At 41.4% G+C, this 21,821-nt stretch overlaps 1 protein-coding gene across 1 annotated transcript in view; it reads right to left on the minus strand.

Annotated features, from left to right (window-relative positions):
- xkr6b (XK, Kell blood group complex subunit-related family, member 6b) overlaps positions 1-13,491 on the minus strand; it is a 70,488-nt gene extending 56,997 nt beyond the window's left edge. The window contains exon 1 of the mRNA XM_036581660.1: positions 12,893-13,491. Within this exon, the coding sequence (XP_036437553.1) occupies positions 12,893-13,491 (599 nt within the window). The remainder of the gene's footprint in view (positions 1-12,892) is intronic.
- Between the last annotated feature and the right edge of the window lie 8,330 nt (positions 13,492-21,821).

Below are 21,821 nucleotides of genomic sequence, written 5' to 3' on the forward strand. Positions count from 1 at the left end.
TAACATTCACATGACAAATGTATGAAGGACAAAATGTATCAGGTTCAGGTTTGGAACAGTTTTACCACAGGGACAGCAAGGAATTTTCAAAAAGTCCTAATACAGGAGTGATGCTGACTACTGAATGATGACAGGACTTTAGTATTGTTTTGTCAGCGTGCTTTCAGCATGTTTTTCTAAGTGATATACAGAAGTTGGAAAATGGTAATAAAAAATAATAATAATTTGAACATTGCAGGTATACTTCAGGGAAAAATTCAATAAAATGGCACTGGAATAGGACATGGGCCCTTTAAATAGTCTGACAGCTTGGAGGGTGTTCAAGCAGAGGGAACAGGGAGTTTTCACAAGCCAGGCTGTATTTGTAAGACATGTCCACAAACATGCTCCATCGAGCGCTCTGCGTCTCTCACACAGCTCCAGAAACTGTCCAGAACTTGTTAGCTGTCAGGAGCGCTGGTGCACAACAACAGAAACAGTCATAATCTTAAACCCAGATGGTGCGATAGAACACATTCGAATTATTCACGGCACTTTGCGGTCCAATTGGTAAACAGACTTGCAAATTAGTCACTATAATTTACAGCCAAGCCGACACAGGCGCACGTAAATTAGCCATTACAGTCTTAACACCAACAAGCAAAAACATGCGCATATTACTCATAAGTATCAACTGTGTATTTGGCACCCATTGCCGCAGATGATGCCCACGTGACTCCATCACTCATATTATCCTCCCCCCTACAGTTTGGGCCAGAACTGAGCCTTAGCACACATGCTGCGACAATTTGTCATGCTTACTGGCATGTATGGATCATATATCACAAACCCATGCAATTGCTAAGCACCCCAGCTGACTGATATGATCTGTTATATTTTTGACTACATATGATAATGGTGCAGGCAGGGGGTCTGCATTGAAAAGCTTTCACTGAGGGAGAACAATGGCTGCCTAGAATAGCCTTGAGGAAGGCCATGCTCTAAAAGCTCTTCCTCACTAAAAAGTGGCTATACATAAGAGACTGTGTGTGTGTGTGTGTGTGTGAGTGAGTATGCGCATATGTGTATGTGTGTTAGGGAGGCACAATACATTGCAATTTTATTGATATCTACAGTAGTGTGCAGAAATCAGAGACCACCCTTCATTATTTCATTTTCAGTCATCTAGGAGATATTTCTGAGGTTATATACAAGATAATCAATTGGCATACGGAAGGGAAAAGTCAACAGAAAACAAGTGAAATAGGAATTTCCAAAACCAGTTTTGAAAAACTGTGCAAAACCTGGTAGACCACTGACACAGTCACCATCAGACAAACAGCGGTTTGTCTTTAAGAGGCAGGAAAAAATCAAGCTCTTCTTTCACTTCAGATCCGAAAACTCTGTGTAGCTGTCAAGAAGCCATTACTAAGAAAAGGAAATAGACACAAAAGACGAAAATTTGTCTGAGTCCAGACCTCAACATTACTGACTGTGTTTGGGACTACTTGGATCGTGAGAAGCAGAAAATGCAACCAACTTCTAAGAGCGAACTTTCAAGGTGTGAAAAATATCCCTGCAGATTTCTTTAAAAACTGAAAGCAAGTCTTCCAAAAGGAATGGAAGCTGTAATAAAGGCAAAGTGTGAACACATTAAATACAGAAAAATTGGATATTGTATTTGACTTTTGAACAATACTGAATTGTGGTTGCGAAAAGGCCTGAAAGCACAGTAGTGAACACTAGATGTGATATCAACAAAGGCTGGCCTGCTTTATTTTAAGCAACATAATTGATGCTCATCTTTTATGTGAATGCCTTGAGTCATCAAAAACTGAAAGTACACTCCTGTGGAACATCTGAGACTGATCAACATGCTCACAGACCACAATTCACAGTAACAAACAATTTCTTGCCAGGTGAAAACATCTTAAATGCAGGCAATGTGTCTAATATTCCTCATAATTAGTCATTTCATACAGTGTAATTATCATACTGCAAAGACACATGTATTATATGCCTGAAGATATCCAGACAACCCTTCTAATTAGTGAATTCAGCTACTTAAAGTGCACCCATTGCTGACACAGGCATTCAATTGCGCATGCATAGATTGTAAAATCTCCAGAAAAGCACTGCTAATAGAATAGGATGCCCTGGAGCAGCCACACAAGTGCCTAAGGTCACCATGCCCCATGCCAAGTGTCAGCTAGAGGGGTTTAAAGCCCTGGGAAAGATCCTGGGAAAACTGGAGCAAAGGGAGGATAAACTACTAATAACCTTGATTTTAGAACAAATGTTGGATAAGCAAGTGTCTACAAACTTTTGGACATACAGTGCAGGTTCAGTTCAATTATTTGTATAGTGCTTTTCTCTCATTTGCATATTGCAGCCTTCAGGCATATTAGTAGTACTAAGGCCAGTTTTCAAATAGTGTTTAACAAACAATACATTGTGTAGGCCTACAGCATGAGTGTGTGTATGTGTGTGTGCTGGTTGCTTCTGAGGACAGGTGAGCAGGTGGAAACTGCTGAATGGCCTGCCGCTGGGTTTGCCAGTGGTCGCTGTGAGAAGGAGCACTCGACAGAGTTGTTAAACTACATCTATTGCTCTTGAACAGATACACCACCACTTTCCCCTGCCTTGCTCCAGAAAAAAAAAAACAAGGCTGTTCACGTGTATGTCCTCATATATAAATATATCTGGAAGTTGCTGCTTCTCATGAAAGAGCCATATGTGGCAGCTGAAACTTTGGCATGGCTACTTGGTGTTAATATAGCAGTCTGCACGTACCAATGACATGTGAGGTTGTATGGAACCAAAACTGTAATGAGAGAGATTCTGGCACTGTGCTAGTCGCTGGAGAAAGTAACACTGTCTGGCGGGCTTCAGTAAGAGTGTCAAGCACACTCCCCATTGGTTTCTACCACCAACTGTGTATGTGTGTGTGTGTTTGTGTTTGTTTTCATACATTTTCTGCTTGACTTTGTTGGAAAACCAGACCATAGAAATGGCTAATCTACAAGTCCAACAAATGATCCTGATCAGGTAAAGGACATTTTACAAAAGCTACATGTTTCATTAGTTTACACTGACCAGGCAAAAACAAGTCTTCATTCTGAGGTTAAGGTTAGGGTTAGGCTTAGTATTAGGCTTGAAATTATTACACATAGGTAGTGACACATATTAAGAATTATTACATATCAGTAGTGACCCATTTAAAATGCACTGGGGACCTATTATTATATACAGGTTCTTGCAATAGGGGCTGCATAGACTAGTCGACAAGTCAGCCAATAAAACCAGTAGTCAGTGCTGTGGGCAACAGTTGACTGGTTGAGGACAGTTACCTGAAATACATGGGTGATATAAAAAAGGGTAGGTGCTGAGAACTGCAGTCTCTGATAGGAAAGGGCTACTTGCTTGATATGCAAATCAACCAATCACAGAACATTTTGCATGATGTGCCTATAACAAAAATAAACTGCCATTAGATAAAGTGGAGTAGTGGTCAGCAAATGCACAGCAAACTACCAACGTTTCAAACAAAATTCAGGAATACCTTTTTAAAATGGGATAGCATGAATGTTTCTAAAGGCTTATCTATAGACATACAACTGTTTGTTACTTGCATTTATATATATATATATATATATATGTATGTATATATATATATATATATATATATATATATATATATATATATATATATATATATATGTATATATCGCTGCTGTTGGAAGAAAAAACTGGCCCAAAATTACTTGGAAAAAAGTCTCCATTGACTTACATTAAATGTAAAGTAAGTTTATATATAAGATAAAGACAATACAAGAAAACACTAAATGCAGCTTTTAAATAACCATCCCATTCATTGAAGATGAAGATTCCTTCAAAACCTATATCACCCATGTGAAAAAGTAATTGTCATCCCCGCCCTCCAAACCTAATAACTGGTTGTGCTACCCATGACAGTCAACTGCAAGCAAACGTTCCAAAGTTTTCTCTGTTTGTGAATAATGGCTCTCACTGTGGTTTGCTGGAGGCCCAGAGCCTTAGCCATGGCTTTGTAACCCTTTCCAGACTGGTAGGTTACAATGACTTTATTTCGCAGCTGTATTTGAATCTCTTTAGAATGTGTCATCATGTGCTGCTTTTGAGATCTTCTAGTCTGCTTCATATTGTCAGACAGGTTCTGTTTAAATCAGGCCTGGCAGTAAGTAAGTAAGCCTGGATGTGGCTAGTAAAACTGAGTCCAGTAGTTAATTGAATTTGGTTAACTGGCTGATTTAATAGCTAAGGGGGTACTTTTTTCACATAGGGCCAAGTCGGGCTGAAGAGCATTTTTCCTATTTCCATAAATGAAATCAGCATTTAAGAACAACATTTTGTGTTTACTTGGGTTATCACTGTCTAATATTGAAAGTAGTTTGGTGATCTGAAATATTTAAGTGTGACAAATATGCAAAAATAGAAGAAATTGGGAAGGAGCAAATACTTTTTCACAGCACTGTATAATATATATGAACACATTATTATCATATATATGTACTTATATCGTATATAGACACCCATGTCATATATGGATGACCCCATGTACTGACAAGGTACAAAAACAAGCATGTGTTTGTGTATGTGTGCGTGTGTGACTGCATGCATGTGTATGTGTGTCTGTCAGCGTTCCCATAAAAACACAAAACTAATCCACTGACACTCTTAGCATTGTTTAACCAACCAAGCTCTAATTCCATGAGTGATATTTAATCAACAGCTCAGCGAAACATGAATAACATACGGGTCTGGTGGGGATAAAGCCTCGATACCAAACGCCTCTACAGCTGAGCGCTCTTACTGCCTCGCAAAAGCATGGGCCAGAAAGGCGCTGCAGTGACCACCAAGGGACCCCACCATAGCTTCAGATGAAAGGCCTGACAGTGAGAGGGGACACAGGAGAGAATTGGGACACCGCATGTGTCCGTTTGAATTTAGGAGAGCTGATAGACAGCGCTGGGAGGATTGGGACAGAAAGAGAGAGAGACAGAGAGAGACAGAGGGAGGGAGGAGAGAAAGAGAGAGAGGGCCGGGTGGCATGATCTAACCATCACAGATGGGGGAGAAAAAAAAAAGTCTGCAATAATGGGGAGGCCGACAGATGCTCCAGTTTCCTTGACAGAAATGGAGGTCAAGTGGAGCTTTATGTGAAAGGAACACAGGCGGAGAGGGAGCGAAGGCAAAGGAGCACATTATGACTAACTAGTGGATTGGGAGGACAGAGGAGCAGTGCAATTCTTTTAACTGGAAGGAGTGGAAAGGGGGAAAAAATAGAAAAACCACAGCAAAGACAGGAAAGATAAAAAAGATCTGTTATACACTTAAAAATTAAGGGATAAGAGGATTTTTGAGGCAATGCCAAAGAAGAATTGCCCTTGGTTCCCTGAAGGTTTGTCACACTTGCATATCTTAACTCCTTGCCTGCCCTTTTCCCTCACATTGGTGGGGGGCAAGTAATGCAGCATCGTAGGTACATGTCCCTATTACAGGATGGGGTGCCATACTTGCTAGCTGGCAGTGTGCGTCTGACCTGCCTATTGGTAGCTGCAGAGGAGTGCTCTGTTGACTTGCATGCATGGTTAACTGCAGGGCGATGGAAATAGGAGAGCAAAAGAGATTTTGCCCCCCAGCAGCCCTGAGGCCCCAAGATTGAAGATGGCCCCACGGCTGAGGATCTGAGAGAGAGGAGGGGAAAAATGGAAGGTACTATTTGCAAATTAGATGTCAAAGTGTGAGAAACCTTTTTTAAAGTTTAAAGAAGGTAAAGCTCTATATCAATTAAAGGTATTTCCTAGAACCGTACATCCAAGTCACGAACCATTGAAGAACCTTTTTTTTTTAATAGTGTAAGCACATGTTTCTCATGGAGTGATGGGATGACAGAGCAGCAGGCAGCCATCAAAGAATCCAGAGTAATCTCTTTATGCGACTCAGTGACACTCATTCCTCACATCAAGGCCTCATTTCAACTTTTTACCTCTCTGTATATTTATATTAGTAGTAGTAATTTTAGCAAACAGTGTGTGACTTCCACTGACCTTCTTGCATCATGCACTTCAGGGGTTTCTGTGTCACTTGGCAACTGCCTTTTCTTATTACATTTTCTTCATCTAAGATTTGTCATTCTTTGCATTTCTGTCCAGCAGCACACACTGGTTTCTTTGCTGTAGAGCGATAGTAACCATTGACAGAGATCTATTTTCCTGCAGAGTTTACCTCCAATCCCAATCTACCTCACCTCATCCAACTAAAGACTGGCTATGTTCGAATAGCCTACTACATACTGCTCGCATACTGATTGTGCCCAAAAGTAGTAAGAAGTATGCAGTATGTGACCAACATAAATTTCCCTAGCATGCCAATGATATGTGGATGTTATACTGCTGCAGTACGAAGCCAGAGCTAGCTCTGTGATATACTGCATCCCAAAATGCAAAGCGGCCATTTTTGGAGGACATAACCACTGATGTAACCGCCTGGAATTTTTTATAGCCCTGACTTCAGCCTTTCAATACATAAATTCTGGCAAAATAAAAGAAATCTATCGAAATGCTGCTGAACTCAATGCAACGCTGAAGCCACACCAGCTTTTTCAATTAACGACTACATAGATAACATGGTTAAAACAGCAACTTAGCTAATATAGTTGGTCTTAGCTGAACAATCCATTCAGCGCTTGTTTTAGGACGCCTGTGTGGAGTCACACTGCTTATTATTTAGTCTAACTAGCTCATATTACCAACTACGAGTGTAATGAAAATGAAATGACTTGCAAATGGGTGAAAACAGGTGTGTTTAGAAACTAGAGAGACCAGTCCAATGCTGACATTTTTAAAGTTTATTTGTGGCTTTGGAAACAGACAGAAAACATCATCCTTTTCTCTGCAATTGTATTAGGTGTTTTTTAAAAGACTCATCCCTTGACCAAACTATAAAAGTGGGTAGCAACGGTTGCTAAGTAGTGATAGAGGGCTGAGGAATATGGGGCGGGTCTTAAGATGGGTCTAATCGGCTCAGTCTGTGATGCTAGTGATCTAGTCGCACTTCCACCCTGTAGTACAGCATGTGGTTTGTGTTGAATACTGGAAACTGTACAGTATACTACGGATGAAGGGCAGCATGCAGTATACAGTGTATCAATACTGGAACTCTTTCTGGTGCTATATGGAACCATTTATAAAAGGTTGCTTAACCATTTTTGAAGGTCGCTTAGCGGCCATTTAAAATCGATGCAGACATTTTTCATCCAATAAAATATTTTTCCTCTAAAACAGGCAGAAACTGCATTTCATGGCTAGTGTGAAAGAGAGTTAAAGAACCATATACAATGGATTTTCCTTTCTAGAGAAGAACCATTTAGTCATGCAAAGAACAATTTATGCCTTCAAATGGCCCTTTGAATTATTATGGTTATATAACCACAGCCTTTCTTACAGAACCCTTTACAAAACAATTTTCTTCTGAAAAGAGCTAAACCATTTGTTTGCCTTCAATGTGTTGGCCAAGGATGCCACCACAACTCTTTGCAGCACAAACACACCTAGTTCTGTTTTGTGATTCAGGTGGTGCTATTTTAAGTACAATAAACACCTCTGAAAACTGAATGAATTTTCTATGTACTATCTCAGTTGTTTCTCAATATATACTTTAATCAAAGCTCCATTATAATTTTTCATTTACTTACAACCAGCAGCAACCGGTAAACCACAACGTAACATCTGGCATTCAGCGAGGCTTACAGTGTTCATAGGTATTCCAACCTTGCGCTGTATTTCAGGGAAGAACATACTGCTCCTCATCTACTATATCTATCTATTGTTTGTCCATAAATGAATGCCTGTGTCAGCCATTAGTGCTTAAAATATTGTCTGGATGCTTTTGTGTGTATGCGTATATATATACATACATGGCTGACACAGGCATTCATTTATGGACAAACAATATATAATCTGTATAAGGTCCACAAAAAGTATTGCTAATAAAATGAGATGCTTTGGAGCAGCTGCACATGAGTCTAGGATCACCATGGCCAGTGCCAATCGTTGCTTAGAGAAGGATAACCCTTGGGCTCATGTCGGATACGTTAGAGTGCATGTTCTTGATCCAGAGCTAATTATCCAAAATCAGTACCTGACCTCACTCATGCTCTCGTGGCTAAATGCAATCCAATCCTCACAGCAATGTTCAAACATCTAGTATAAAGTCTAGCATATAGTCTCTTGGATAAGTAGAGGCTGTTACTACAATAAAAAGGGACAAACTCCTTATTAATACCCTTGATTTTCAAAAGAAACGTTGGGGAAGCAGGTGTCTACAAACTTTTGTACAAATAGTGTATGTTCCATAGAAGAACCACTTTTGATAAAGAACCTTTCAGATAAGTGGTTTCAATTAAGAATAAAAAATTATAAATATAATGAAAGGAACCAAAGGTGGTTCCATGTCATCACTCCAAAGATCCCTTTTTCCCACAAAAACATAGAAAGACAATAATATGTTCCACAGACGAAAAAAATGTCTGGTGAAGACTGAAGTGTGCCTAAGAGCTGGACATGATGGAGTACATTTACATTTAAGGCACTTGGCAGAAGCTGTTGTCCAGGGGTTAGGAGTCTTGCCCAAGTACTCTTAGTAGTGTGATGTGGTTACCCAGATGGGGAATTGAACCCCACTCTGCTGTAGTATTACCCACTATGCTACACCAACCGCTACAGTAGGAGTAGACGGGGATATGTAGTATTAAGTGGCAGTTCTAGGGAAAGTCTTTAACAGAGGCAGACTCTGTATGCTATCGCTATGGCTTGGGGGGAAAAAAGGACACTGAGAGTGCACTCTGCTCTCCAGAGATTCACACAGCCTTGGAATGCAGCAGAAACACACAGACCATGTCAGACAGATGGAGCACGTCAGGTGGATCGTGATAGCAATAAACGTATGTGTGCGCGTGTGTGCAGTCGGCTTACAAAGCTGCTCAGACTGCCGAGACACACACACTGAGGTTTTCATGTCTCCACAGCCCAAGGGCTCGGTGTGCAGTACATAACTGACTGGGGAAGAACGCCTCAGGCGCTTTTCCCCCCTTTACCCCCCACAGTGCTCACCCTGTCTGGCTAGTGGAGCTAACGTTAGTGGTGTCAGCCTGGGGTCTTGCCTGCAGAGCTGCTCTAGTGGCAGACTACAACGCTAACGCCATGCTAGCAGAAAGAAGCACTCCAGAGGAGGAGTGGTTTTCTCATCAGCTGGTGATGCTGTCGCTCATTGTATTACATCTCTGCACTCAGGAGTTGTATGAACCTGATGAACGCCACATAAGGGAAACCTGTTTTTCTATCTTGAGTTTGATATAGGCTTCTGTGTAAACACTGTAAATATACCATTCACCTCTCAGTCCTTATGGTCCATACATGGAAACTAAGCTGCAAATCAATCTTTTTGTAATGTCACAAAACCCAACACATTAACATATAGCCACCTATTTAGCCTAAAACAGTCTAGCCAGTCACAGTGAAGTTATACGACTGCTTTTGGAATGAGGTGTAATTTAATGAGGTGCAGCTAAACAGAACAGAGCTCATTTACATATATCAGTATTAAAGGACAAAAACAGCCTGTTTAATTAGGATAAAGGGAGGACGGAAAAATGAATAATGACTATATATGGTATGTAAACCCACACAAATGTGGACCTCAGGGACAAATAAATGCAAGAATTCTAAGATATGTTTGAATTATACCACACATTTCCATTCAATCAAATGCAATAGATTGAGAACACAGATTAAGTCCCTTCAACATAAAATACTAACATATTTAATGTTACTGTATTTTCAGTTGTTAGTCAAACAACTACTGGTTTACTTTTTTTGTTACAGAGTGTTACGCCTCTGACAGAACGTTTCGCCCATGACCGAAAGTGGAGCGTGCTAATGAATGGCTGAGCAATTCCGCCCCGTCTTAGTAGCTTTAATGTGGAAATGACTGTAATAAGCGCTCAGCAGCAGTGTGGGAAGATACCGGCTCCAAACAACGTTTGGGAATGTTTGGTCATATTAAAAGCTCAGAGAGTGATACTGGAGAAGCAGTGCTTGAAAAATGAAGGGCTTTGGAAGATCCACCAATGGCTATCAAGATTAAACATTTACACAAAAACACAGGCCCATTACAACCATAGTGAACAGTGTTTCCCATCTAACATGGATTTTGAGGTAGATCTCAAACTAGGCTTTGCCCAGTCAATTACTCTTTTAAAAGAGAATCCTACTTATTTTTCTTTTTAATTTCTGCATAATTCAGTCACCGAGGTGTAGAAAACTTTCAGAGTAGTTTCATGCGAAATGGTTCACTGCAGAGAAACTTACTGACTCATATTTTTTACAGAGGTGGTGATGTGAACCAGGGGTTGCTATGACTACAAAGCAAATAAAGCTATTTTATTTACTATCTAAGATGACCAGTGAACCTACATGTGTCTTCAGAGTTTGTAAATGTTATGTTGATGATGGTAAAATAGCGGCAAATCTTTTCTTTGGCAAGCTTTTCTTTGGATACTATTATACCGTACATACTAGATGTCCAAAAGTTTGTAGACACCAGCTCATCCAATGTTTCTACAGAAATCAAGTGTATTAATAGGGAGTTTGTCTTTTTTTGCTGCAGTAACAGCCTCTACTCCTCTATGAGAGGTTTCCACTAGATGTTTTGATTGCATTTAGCCACAAGAGCATATATGAGGTCAGTTACTGATGTTCGATGATTAGCTCTGGATTGCAAACACGACTCCAACTCATCCCTAACGTATTGGACAAAGCTCAGTCACTACAGAAAACACAGTTTCACTGCTCTACAGCCCAATGCTGGGAGGCTTTATACCCCTCTAGCCAACATCTGGCATTGGGTCTGGTGACCTTAGGCTCATTTGTGCCTGCTCCAGAATGTTCTATTCTACTGGCATTGCTTTTCTATGGAGTTTATACAAGCTGCATGTGCACGATTGAACACTTATGTCAGAAGGGCTTGGACATTAAGTGTACATATTTGCTATAGATGGCATTTAAAAGCTTATCTTAAAACTGGCATAAAAAACAATGTCTCAGACATTAGGCAGCATATTCATAACCATTTCTTGTATTAGCTTTCTGTGAGGGTGCTTTTACAGGCATTTGGCTCCCATAACAAACACTGTGACTCGGTAAGTTTCTACAAAACATATCAAACCACTCTGAATGACTCTGTATACATCTTCATCATTTAATTGTGCAGAAAATGTGATAAATCAGTGGCATTACCCTTCTATATTTTGTAATTAGGCAAAATACTGTTTATGTTACAGTCATGAGCTTTTCCAGTTTACTAGCTTTTGCAAGCCACCTGACACTTTATTACAGTTTATTTTGAGTTCCTTATCTGCATCCAGCACTTATATTCATTCATGTGTTATCCATCCATCCATCCATCCATCCATTCATTCATTTATTTTTATTTATTTACTTTTTTTTGGGGGGGGGGTGCTGTCCCAGTTAAAATGATGCATTCAGCCATGCAATTGTCCTAACCAGCTTAATGTGAGGATTGAAAAATAAACAAATAAATACTAAAAATAATCAAGTATTATTCTAAATATCATTATGTTATAAATTATATTGTAAATTATTAGAAATATACACAACAGAGAAAGAGAGAGAGAGAGAGAGAGAGAGAGAGACAGGGAGAGAGAGAACGCTCCACACCACCTCGAAAGCGATGACATCATGACAATCGTGAGGCATTGATCATCGCGAGCGTGGCTTTTTAAAACACCGGCACAAATGGACGCGCGAGTCCGAGCCGAACGAGAAACACGAGAAACGAGCGCAAAATAATCACAGGAATAAACCGCACCATCATTCCCTCACACCAAACAGCCCATTTTTTTAATCTTCACGCACACACGCGCGCGTACATGCCGGCACTGCGTCTGTCTGCTGCAGAGATTTTCCCCGAGTAGTCTATCACGGACACAAACAGAAGGCACACGCACACACACGCACGCACGGACGGTCTGATGTTCAGTCTGCTGCTCTGTCTGCACTCACAGTGCTGATCACCGAGCGCAGACATTACGCAAAAGCCTTCCACACACATACATACACCTCACACACACCGTCGCTTTAAGCTGTGATGATGGAGAGAGAGAGAGAGACAGAGAGAGAGGGCAGAAAAGGCTGGTGGAGTAATGGCTCGTTTCGATAGCAGAGAGCGGGTCTCCTCAGGGGAGGCGCTGGATCCTCAGATGCACCGTGCACGCGCGCCTCATCATCACTACTCCAGCCTGTTCAGCATTCATAGCCACGCTCTCTTCTCACTCACTCACTCACTCACTCACTGACTCGCTCACAGTCAGGCTGGGATTCGCCCCGATTATCTACACTCTTACAAACGCAGGCTCTTGGCTCAGACGTCTGCCTTTCAGAGAAGCCTTTAAATGGTCTAGATTCTTTAAAGCGTGTAAGGCACATCTCATTTACAAAAACAGCACTCCACTGAAAAAGGTTCTTTAGGGAAAAGTGGTTCTCCCACGCTCCAAAGAGCCCTTTTCCGCACCGTCATTTTTAAGAGTGCACAACTTTGCCGGTGCAGCTCCGTCTGGCCAAGCAAAGCAAAAGCGCTGGAGATGCGTAAAAGTGAGCGCAAGTTTACGCACCGGCGCGACTCTGGCTGCGAGATCATGACGCGCTCCGAGCTCGCTCGGTTTAAACCAGGTGACGGCTGCCAAACGCAAGCTGAGGTGGGCTGTGAGTGAGGGTGCAGGGGGCGACGGCGCGCGCACTGCAACTTTGGTTCTTCGCCACGCGAACAACTCTCCCGCCGTGCCGCTTTTACTCACCTCCACACTTGTCCCATCTGGAGGATGTGGATGATCGTCTGCCAGACCCACACGGAGATGCGGCAGCACCTGCCCCTCGCGCTCAAGCCCGCCGCAGCCCTGCGGCCGCTGCTGAGCCCTTCCACGGAGCCCAGGCCGCCCCCCGTGTAGTCCTGCACGAACCACCTGAAGCTGAGGATCTGCACGAGCACCGAGGGCACAAGCACGAAGAAGAGCGTGAGGCCGCCCCAGAGGTAGTCCCGCTTGGCGTAGTAGTCGGCGGCCAGCCACACGTCCGTGCCCACGTCCCAGAAGAAGACGAGCAGCGCGAGCACGATCCACAGACAGTCGAGCCAGAGGCGCTCCTCGCCGTCGGGGGGCCGCCGCTGGCGCGCGCCGCCTCCTCCGCCGCCCCCCCGCTGCCTGCCCAGCAGGTAGTGCAGGCACGCGCTCCGGCAGCCCCAGTAACACGACGACGTGTTGCAGCAGTGGCAGATGTGGAAGGAGCTGCCCGCGCGCGGGTCGTCCTCGCCGCAGCCGCCGCCCGCGCCCACCTCGTCCAGGTTGTGCAGCTGGGCGAAGCCGGTGACGACCCCCCGACCGTCGGACTTCGCGGCCATCTTGCTCTCTCGAGCGCCCACCTCCGGCTTCCGGGCCTGCCCACGTCACTTCCCTGACACCTGTTTCGCGAGGGGACCCCTAATGAGGGAGCCATGGAGCTTTGGGGGCACGCGCATGCAGCAGCAGCTCGTCACAATGGGGGGTCCCGGCGACAGCAGCAGCGGCAACAGCAGCAGCAACGCGGCGGAGCGCGAGCATCCTCCACTCTCCGAGACCAAAGAGAGAGAGAAAGAAAGAGAGGGTCCAACCGTTCCTCTAAGGGAAGGTGTCTGGGAGCGCCACGGGGTCAGAGATTAATCTCGAGAAGCAATCTGTTGGCAGGACGCTGCATCTGTCACCTGCGCATGGCGAGCGCGCGCCGTGTTCCCTGCCGTGTCTCCCGTTCTCTTCGTCCCTGAGCTGCGCGAGGCGAGTGGCAGCGCTGCTTGCTTGCTTGCCCGCTTCTCGGTCGAAATGCACCTCAACCAAAGGCGCGATTCCACCCCCTCCTCCTCCTGATCCTCCTCCTCCTCCTCCTCCTCTGCTCAATGATGATGCCACCTAGTGTTTCGCTTTAAACCCTAAAACTGGACGGAGGGGGTGGCTGAATGATGTAATGCAGTAGTGAGCACGCCGCTCGTGTTTTTTTCCCCTTTAACCCCTTCCAGTCACAGACTCGAGCAAAATCGTGAGGTTTATCATTACCGAAGTCTGTCGCGCGCACACACGGCGTGCTGGGATAAAGTATGTCCCGTGCACCCCTGCTGCCGGAACAGAGCCTGTCCAGAACAAGGACGCTCGTGCAGGAAGCATAAAAACGATGACGACTGGTACAGAGACAGATCCTCCCCTTTCCTTTCCCCTGAATCACCAACCCCCCTTACATATCACGACTGCTGTCCTGCGTAGAAAAGTCCATTTATAGTGTTGAGGAAATTTGTCATCGTTCTTAGCTGTTCTTACATGCTGTACAAGCGAGGAACGGAACTGTCCGCGGTGCTGAAGTTACTCAGTGATGCCGCTTCGAAAAAAAGAATACTGTGGAAAACGTGTGTCATCTGGTAGTTGGATAACTAGATCCCTGTGAGTTTGTGAGCATAAGGAATCGTGTGGGCGCCATGTGGTGCCACTATGCGTCTCTGTAGGCGAGTGAAACACGCCGTGAATCATGATTAGTGGTGTGAGCAGGTGTGAGCAGTTTACTTACAAGCCACTTCTGTACAGGTCCATATAAGTTCCTGCCATCAAAGTTTTGTTTCTGTCAAGACTCTCTCAAGATCTGCTTTCAGCACAAAAATGTACAAAAATCTAAGATAAATGGGTCCAACAGTTTCGTCCTGATTTTTGGTTTCTGAGGTTAAGCTTGAGGTTTGGCTTAAAAAAGAATACCTTTACAATTATACATACACACTCTTAAAAAAGATGGTTCTTCAAGGGTTCTTTAGTTAAGGTAATGGTTCTGTTTACACCCCTAAAAAGGATGGTTCTTCAAAGGTTCTTCAGTAAATAAATGGTTCTATATTGAACAATGAGCACTCAAAGAACCATTTGCATGATTAAAGGGTTCCTTGCATCATGAAAGCGTTCTTCACAATGTGCTGTAGATGGTTCTATATAGAATCTTTTTGAAAAGTGTTCTATATAGCACCAAAAGAGTCATTCTATCATTACAATGTCAAGCTTGTAAGATTAGAAGAACTATTTTGGTGCTATATAGAACCCTTTTTAAAAAGGTTCTATATAGAACCATTTACAGCACCCTCTCAAGAACCATCCTTAAAAGGGATGGTTCTTCAAGGGTTCTTTAGTAAAGAAAACGGTTCTATGCTGAACCATGAACACTCAAAGAACCATTTGCATGATTAAAGGGTTCTTTTCATTGTGAAAAGGTTCTTCATAATGTTCAATATATGGTTCTATATAGAACCTTTTTGAAAAGTGTTCTTTATAGCACCAAAAAGGGTCCATCCATTATTACGATGTCATGCTTGTAACAGTAGAAGAACCCTTTTGATGCTTTATAGAACCCTCTTCAAAAAGGCTCTATATAGAACCATATACAGCACATTTTCCATCAATCTGAAGAACGCTATCACAATGCAAAGAACTCTTTAATCATGCAAAGGGTTCTTTGAGTGTTCATGGTTCTATAAAGAACCATGTTCTTTACTAAAGAAGTCTTGAAGAACCATCTTTTTTAAAGTGTGCATAGAACAAACACTCAAAGAACCATTTGAATGTTTAAAGGGTTCTCTGCATTGTGAAATGTTTCTTCAGATTGATGGAGAATGTGTTGTATATGGTTCTAAATAAAACCTTTTTGAAAATGTTGCTGTAAAACACCAAGAAGTGTGTTTTACAATGTCAAGCTTGTTATAATAGAAGAACCTTCTTTGGTGCTATACAGAACTCTTTTCAAAAAGGTTTTATTTAGAACCATAAACAACACATTCTCAGTCAATCTGACAAACCATTTCACCATGCAATATGTATATCATATGGGTCAAATACAACCCCATGTCCTGATTCACATAGAAACCTGTGTGTATGTGTGTGTGTGTGAGAGAGAGAGAGAGAGAGAGAACTCAGCACTGCCCACATATAAAGTTACCATGTATTACTACAATATCTGATCACAATATGATATGCGCTTTATTTACCAGCACAGCAGCCAAAAACATTCCAGGGCTGTCCAGTACCACCGTCCTGCCTGTTTTCACAGCCTCCTAAATCCTGAACACCTGTGCCTCCACCAGGGAGGCATTTATCGGGATTAAGACTCTACAACTGTTACATTAAGACCAGTTCCATTCCTCAGGCTGCCAGCAGGCTTAGACCCTTCCATGAAGCTGAGTCATGAATTTCATAAAGTGATAATATCATAAACTTAATTAAAGCATATTAGTATAATGAGTGTGTTAAATAATCCTGTAGATTCACAAGAGAATGACGTATCTGCTGCATTTAATATTTATAATCAGTTACACTGGTAGTGTCCTCTTAAATTGAAATTTCTTTACTGTTATTCATTGTTATAAATCTAGCATACAGCCCTGACATGTAATGCTCCAATATTGCAGTCTGTCTACATTCTTACAAATAAAGGTGCCAAAGGGATACTGTGGAATGATGACTGGACTGAGACCCACCCTCGGTGCCTTAAATAGCCTATTAATGTGAGGTTATTTAAAAGAATATTTTTAGGTTTTTAAACATAATCTCGATCTGCTGAATCTGCAGCTTGCACTCTTAAAAATAAAGGTTCCTCAGTGGGTCTTTGCTTGGATGTATTGTTCTTGAGGTTCTTTAAAACTTAAAAAAAAGTTCTTCACACTCACGCATCTCATTCTGAAAAATGATTCTTTAGAGAGCTATCCATTGAAAGATTCTTTATGGAACCAAAAGTAGTTCTTCCAAATCACTGGAATTCCCTCTTAGTCTCTGTCCGTAGCATATATGATCACTTACCCCTGACAGTAATTTAGACCTTTTTTCTGTACTTAGTAAAAGAACATAAAATTCATTGACTCAAAGCACACTTATAATAGCAGCCAATAGGCAGTGTGTAACAATGGTTTTTCTGGTCTTTTACTGAAAATAGGACAAACGGTCTAAATTACTATCTGGGGTACGTGATCATATATGCTACAGGCAGAGACTAAAAGGGAATTCCAATGATTTTTCAAAATATCTGCAAAAGTAAATAATTAAGATGTAAACAAAATCATTCAGAGTGACTTGATGTGAAATGCTCCCTTCTTTAGAAATGTACCAAATCAGAATTGTTCACACTGGTGGCAGTAGTAACCAGATGTCTGAAGAGTTTAATGGCTCTAAAAGAGACATCACAGAAAACTGTTACATGAACTGGCTGCGAGCACACTACCTGATGCCTGAGACATTATTTTGTGATAGTTGTGAGGTCTAAACTATATTTTAAAAATCTTTCATGGCAGAGTTGTAGGTGCAGGGCATTGTAACGAAAAGTAGTACCCCCAAAAACTTTTTTTTTTTCAGATTTACCACTATTTTTCCAAGATCAACATCACATATAAAACCTCAGATAACACGTGTAGGTTCACTGTTTATTTTGTATAGTAAATAAATGGCTGTCGTTGCTTTGTAGACATTGTGACCCCTGGTTCCATTCACCACCATTGTAAAAAAAAAATCTCTACAGTGCACCATTTCACATCAAACCTCTCTAAATGCACTTGTTTACATCTTAACAATTGAGGCATGCACATTTTAATCAGTTGAAAAGTGCTTGCACATTCCTTTAAAGAAACATCCATTAAAAGGTCCTTCAGGGAACCAAAGATGATTCTTCCATGGCACCTGTCCAAAGATCCCTTTTGGAACCTTTATTTTTAAGAGAATTGGGAAAGCTAGATGCAGAGGTTTGTAAGCTGCCTTCTGCACTGCAGCCAGTTCGCTGAGGAGTGCATTACACTCGAGCAGCTTTAGTGGAGCCGGTCAGCCCACTCTGTCAGTGTCAGCTGGAGGCTCTTTTTGTGTTTCAGAGCAGAGGAAATCTCATAGAGATGTTTGATGAGAAGCATTAACCCGGAATAACCAGCATTTCTGGGCCACTGCGGCGAGGAGGGCCTATCAAAGCGGCCCCAAACGTGGCAAAGCAGCGTGTGTGAGATGCAGTGTGTCGTGGCATTGCAGCGAGGAGGATGGCTCATCAAAGCGCTCTCGCAATGCTTCATAGCCTTTGGGCTTTTAACAAGCCACCGCTGTCATGCTGCAATAACAACACAAAGACAAGATTATTACAGTGCCATATAAGAGGCAGCCGCAGCAGACACTTCTAGACCTCTGTGTTCTCATGCTACCATATAGAGAACCGATACGCTATAAACCTGAGCCGATAATGCACGCTCCCGTCTTCCAAAGCTCACCTCCGCAGACAGACACCTCTGTTTGGTTACAGCCACTAAAATATCAGCTCTTAGTCAGGGGAATCTGTTTTCCTGCAAAACTCCATGCATTTTTAATGAGAGCAAATGGAGCCACATATTCTGGAGTAGCGTGGGATTCATGGTGCACATGTAACTCAAGCTAAATAATGCAGTGGTTGCAATTGCAGCCCGTTCCCTAGAGGCTCCACACACTCTCATCACCTCACTCAACAGGAGGCCTCTCCACTCACAACCAAATTTTGCTGCAATTATACTATAAAAAATGATAATGGTCCCTAAATTGTTCTTGGATTGGGCGTATGGTTCTCGGAAAAGTCTTTAAAGAATTCCAGGGATTTGTTTGCATAATTAAATGGTTAAGAAACAAACAAAGTGATTCAGGGTTTGATGTGAAAGGCGCAGTTATAGAAAAACGTACAGAATTAGAATTGTTCACAGTGGCAGTGATGGGAATCAGACGTCTGAAGAATTTAATGTCTCTGAAGGCTCTGAAGATAGAGTTATTATATGGAACGGTTATGAAACCTGACACATAGTTTTATGACAGTTGAGATAAAATTTTGGCCTAAGACATGTTTTTAAATCCATCCATGGGAGAGGTGTACATACAGGATATTGTGAGGCAAAATAGACCCCAAAGAAACTTTTTTTGTTTCAGGATTGCCTCTATTTAACCATCATCACCATTAAATATAAAACTCAGAAGATACATGTACACTGTCTGGTCAACTTGAAATGATATGGTAACTGATTACATGGCTTTTCTTGAGTTGACTCAACACAATTCATCTTCTTAGTTGAGTTAAAAATCTCCAAGCTACTGTGTCCAGGTCTGCATCTCAGTTAGATAAAAAAACTGAATGTGTTTTTTACTCAGTTTCCCCACTAGCTGGCGCTCCTCCTATCACACAGCCCTCCTCTTGGGCTTCGGGATATGGATGGCTATGGTATTGCTGGGATTCAAACTCACAATCTTCTTTGGGATGAATTATTGGGATGCATTATTAAGGACAGTTGCACCACATAAGACTATGCAGTGCTTTAAAGGTAAAACAACAAATACTTTCTCCAGTGTGTTAAACATTTGTACACACAAAATCTAAGTTGCTTCATGTGTTCCTGAGTGGTGCAATGGACTAAGCCATCACCCCAACAGGAGGCTGTGAGTTTGAGCCCCAGCAATGTCATAGCCATCCATAAGTGAGTACCCAAGAGGTCTAGCAGCATTGTGTGATGGAAAGAGTCCTGACTAGTGGAGAAGTTGAGTATAAATATAAGTTCATTTCATTTACCTAACTGAGATACAGAACTAAAAAAATTAAGAGAACGTTAGACTCAACTAAGAAGTTTAAGTTGTGTGAACTCTCGTGTTCTCAAGTTGAGTCAACTCAAGAAAATCCACAAAATCAGTTACTTTATCATTTTGAGTTGAGCTGACCTCTCATTTTTAACACTGTAGGCTCATTGGTCATTTTGGATAGTAAACAAAATCTAAAATGGCTATATTTGTGTTGTAGACATTGTGACCCATGGTTCCCATCACTACCACTGTAAAGAAATCACAGAGTCAGTATTTTTCTCCAAAATAGAGCATTTCACATCAAACCATTCCGCTTCTTTAAGGTGAACCCATTTCCTTTGGGATAAATTAGAAATGGGGTTTGTTATCCAGAACTAATCATCCAACATCATGCCTGACCTTTGCATTGTGGCTGAATGCAACCAAATCATCACAGAAATGCTTCCTGCTAATACTCTTGATTTCAGAAGAAACTTTGGATGCGCAGGTGTCTACAAACTTTTGTACATGTGGTGTAATTTGTGACTTACAGGTTAACAATTGAATTAAGCAGAAATTTTGAAAACTCCCCTTTAACTGATATAGAACATTTACATTATGTTGAAGTTCTTTAAACAACTTCATCCTTTGAAATGTTCTTTTGTAACCAAAAGCTCTATGGCATCACTCTAAAGAACCCTTTTTGGTATCATTATTATTTAGTGTATATCAAGAGAACCTTTACTACAGTACTACTGCGCTAAAGCAGATTATATGATTTTATTTAAGCGTGAGAGAAGATTTTACTGACATTTTGCAGAGATCTCCTGATTTCCCTGAGTTTTGTTCTAATAAATGATAGAGATCAAACCTGCACTTCTTTATCTGATTGTATTATGATACATGATCTGTTTGAATAGGCCCTCTGGTGTAAACAGATGCAATCAAATCCCCACAGCAATGTTTCCTGTTAATACTCTTGATTTCAGAAGACACTTTGGATGAGCAGGTGTCTACAGACTTTTGGACATGTAGACTAATTTGTCCTGGGTTACAGTAAAGAATCTAAAGTTAAACAGGAATTTAACAGATAAAAAATTTAACATTTGTTCAAAAAATCTGCATAATTCAATTGGTGGCATGTAAACAAAGTCATTCAGAGTAGTTTAATGTGAAATGGTTCACTGTAGAGAAACTTACCAGTGGTGTGGTTGTAGAAGATTTTTTTCTTAAAACCCACTTATGCAGTTTTCACAAAGATTCTGACATTCACCAAAGTTTTCTTATTTGGGATTTGGTCTTGGGCAAGATTAGAAACTACACACACTCAAGAGCACAAAGGAGCAGACAGTTTTGCGGTTTTCTTTGGGCAATAAATTAGCCTACATGTACTTTTCCACAATGAATGTACAATAAAAATACATTTTAGGCCAAACCACACTGTAAAACTATCATAAAACAATGTGTCAGACATCAGGCAGTGAATTTGTAACAATTTTGTGTAATAGCTTTCTGTGAGGGAGGTTTTAGAGATGTTAAATACTTTAGCTGTCTATTTCGTACCACCATCACTCTGAACAATTCTGATGCAGTCAATTTTGCTGGAATGGCACATTTTACATCAAAACAATCTAACCACTTAATCCTGCAGACATTTTGAAGAAAATAATGAGAACTACTCAAAGATGTGCCATGATATATATATATTTTTTTTATAACTGGAAACTGGAACATCCCCATCATCATAACAAGAACAGCATTATCGTAAGTGTTGGATTTTGATCATATTTATGTATAATAATGTATAAAAGCAACCTGAAGTCACACATGGAGTCACAGCCACATGGAACCTGCAGTCACATGGATCAAAAGTCATTCTGATCACTGGGTCAAGGTGTACAGTTTTATTGACTGCATGCAAGGTTTTTTTTTTAATAGTGGTTTTGATGAATAAATAAATAAATACAAGGTCTAAAGTTCACTTTTTCCAAGCCACATTTCTTTTCTTCTTCTTTTTTTATCTAAACCAACTATTTCGATTATGATCATTACAATAAAAACACTGCTGAAGCCCAGATTTCACAGTGGGCTGGAGAAATAGCATTGCTGAAAGCACTAATCAGTATTATAATGAGCCCAAACT

Source organism: Colossoma macropomum, unplaced genomic scaffold, assembly GCF_904425465.1.
Source record: "Colossoma macropomum unplaced genomic scaffold, Colossoma_macropomum, whole genome shotgun sequence".
In the NCBI taxonomy this organism is placed as follows: Eukaryota; Metazoa; Chordata; class Actinopteri; order Characiformes; family Serrasalmidae; genus Colossoma; species Colossoma macropomum.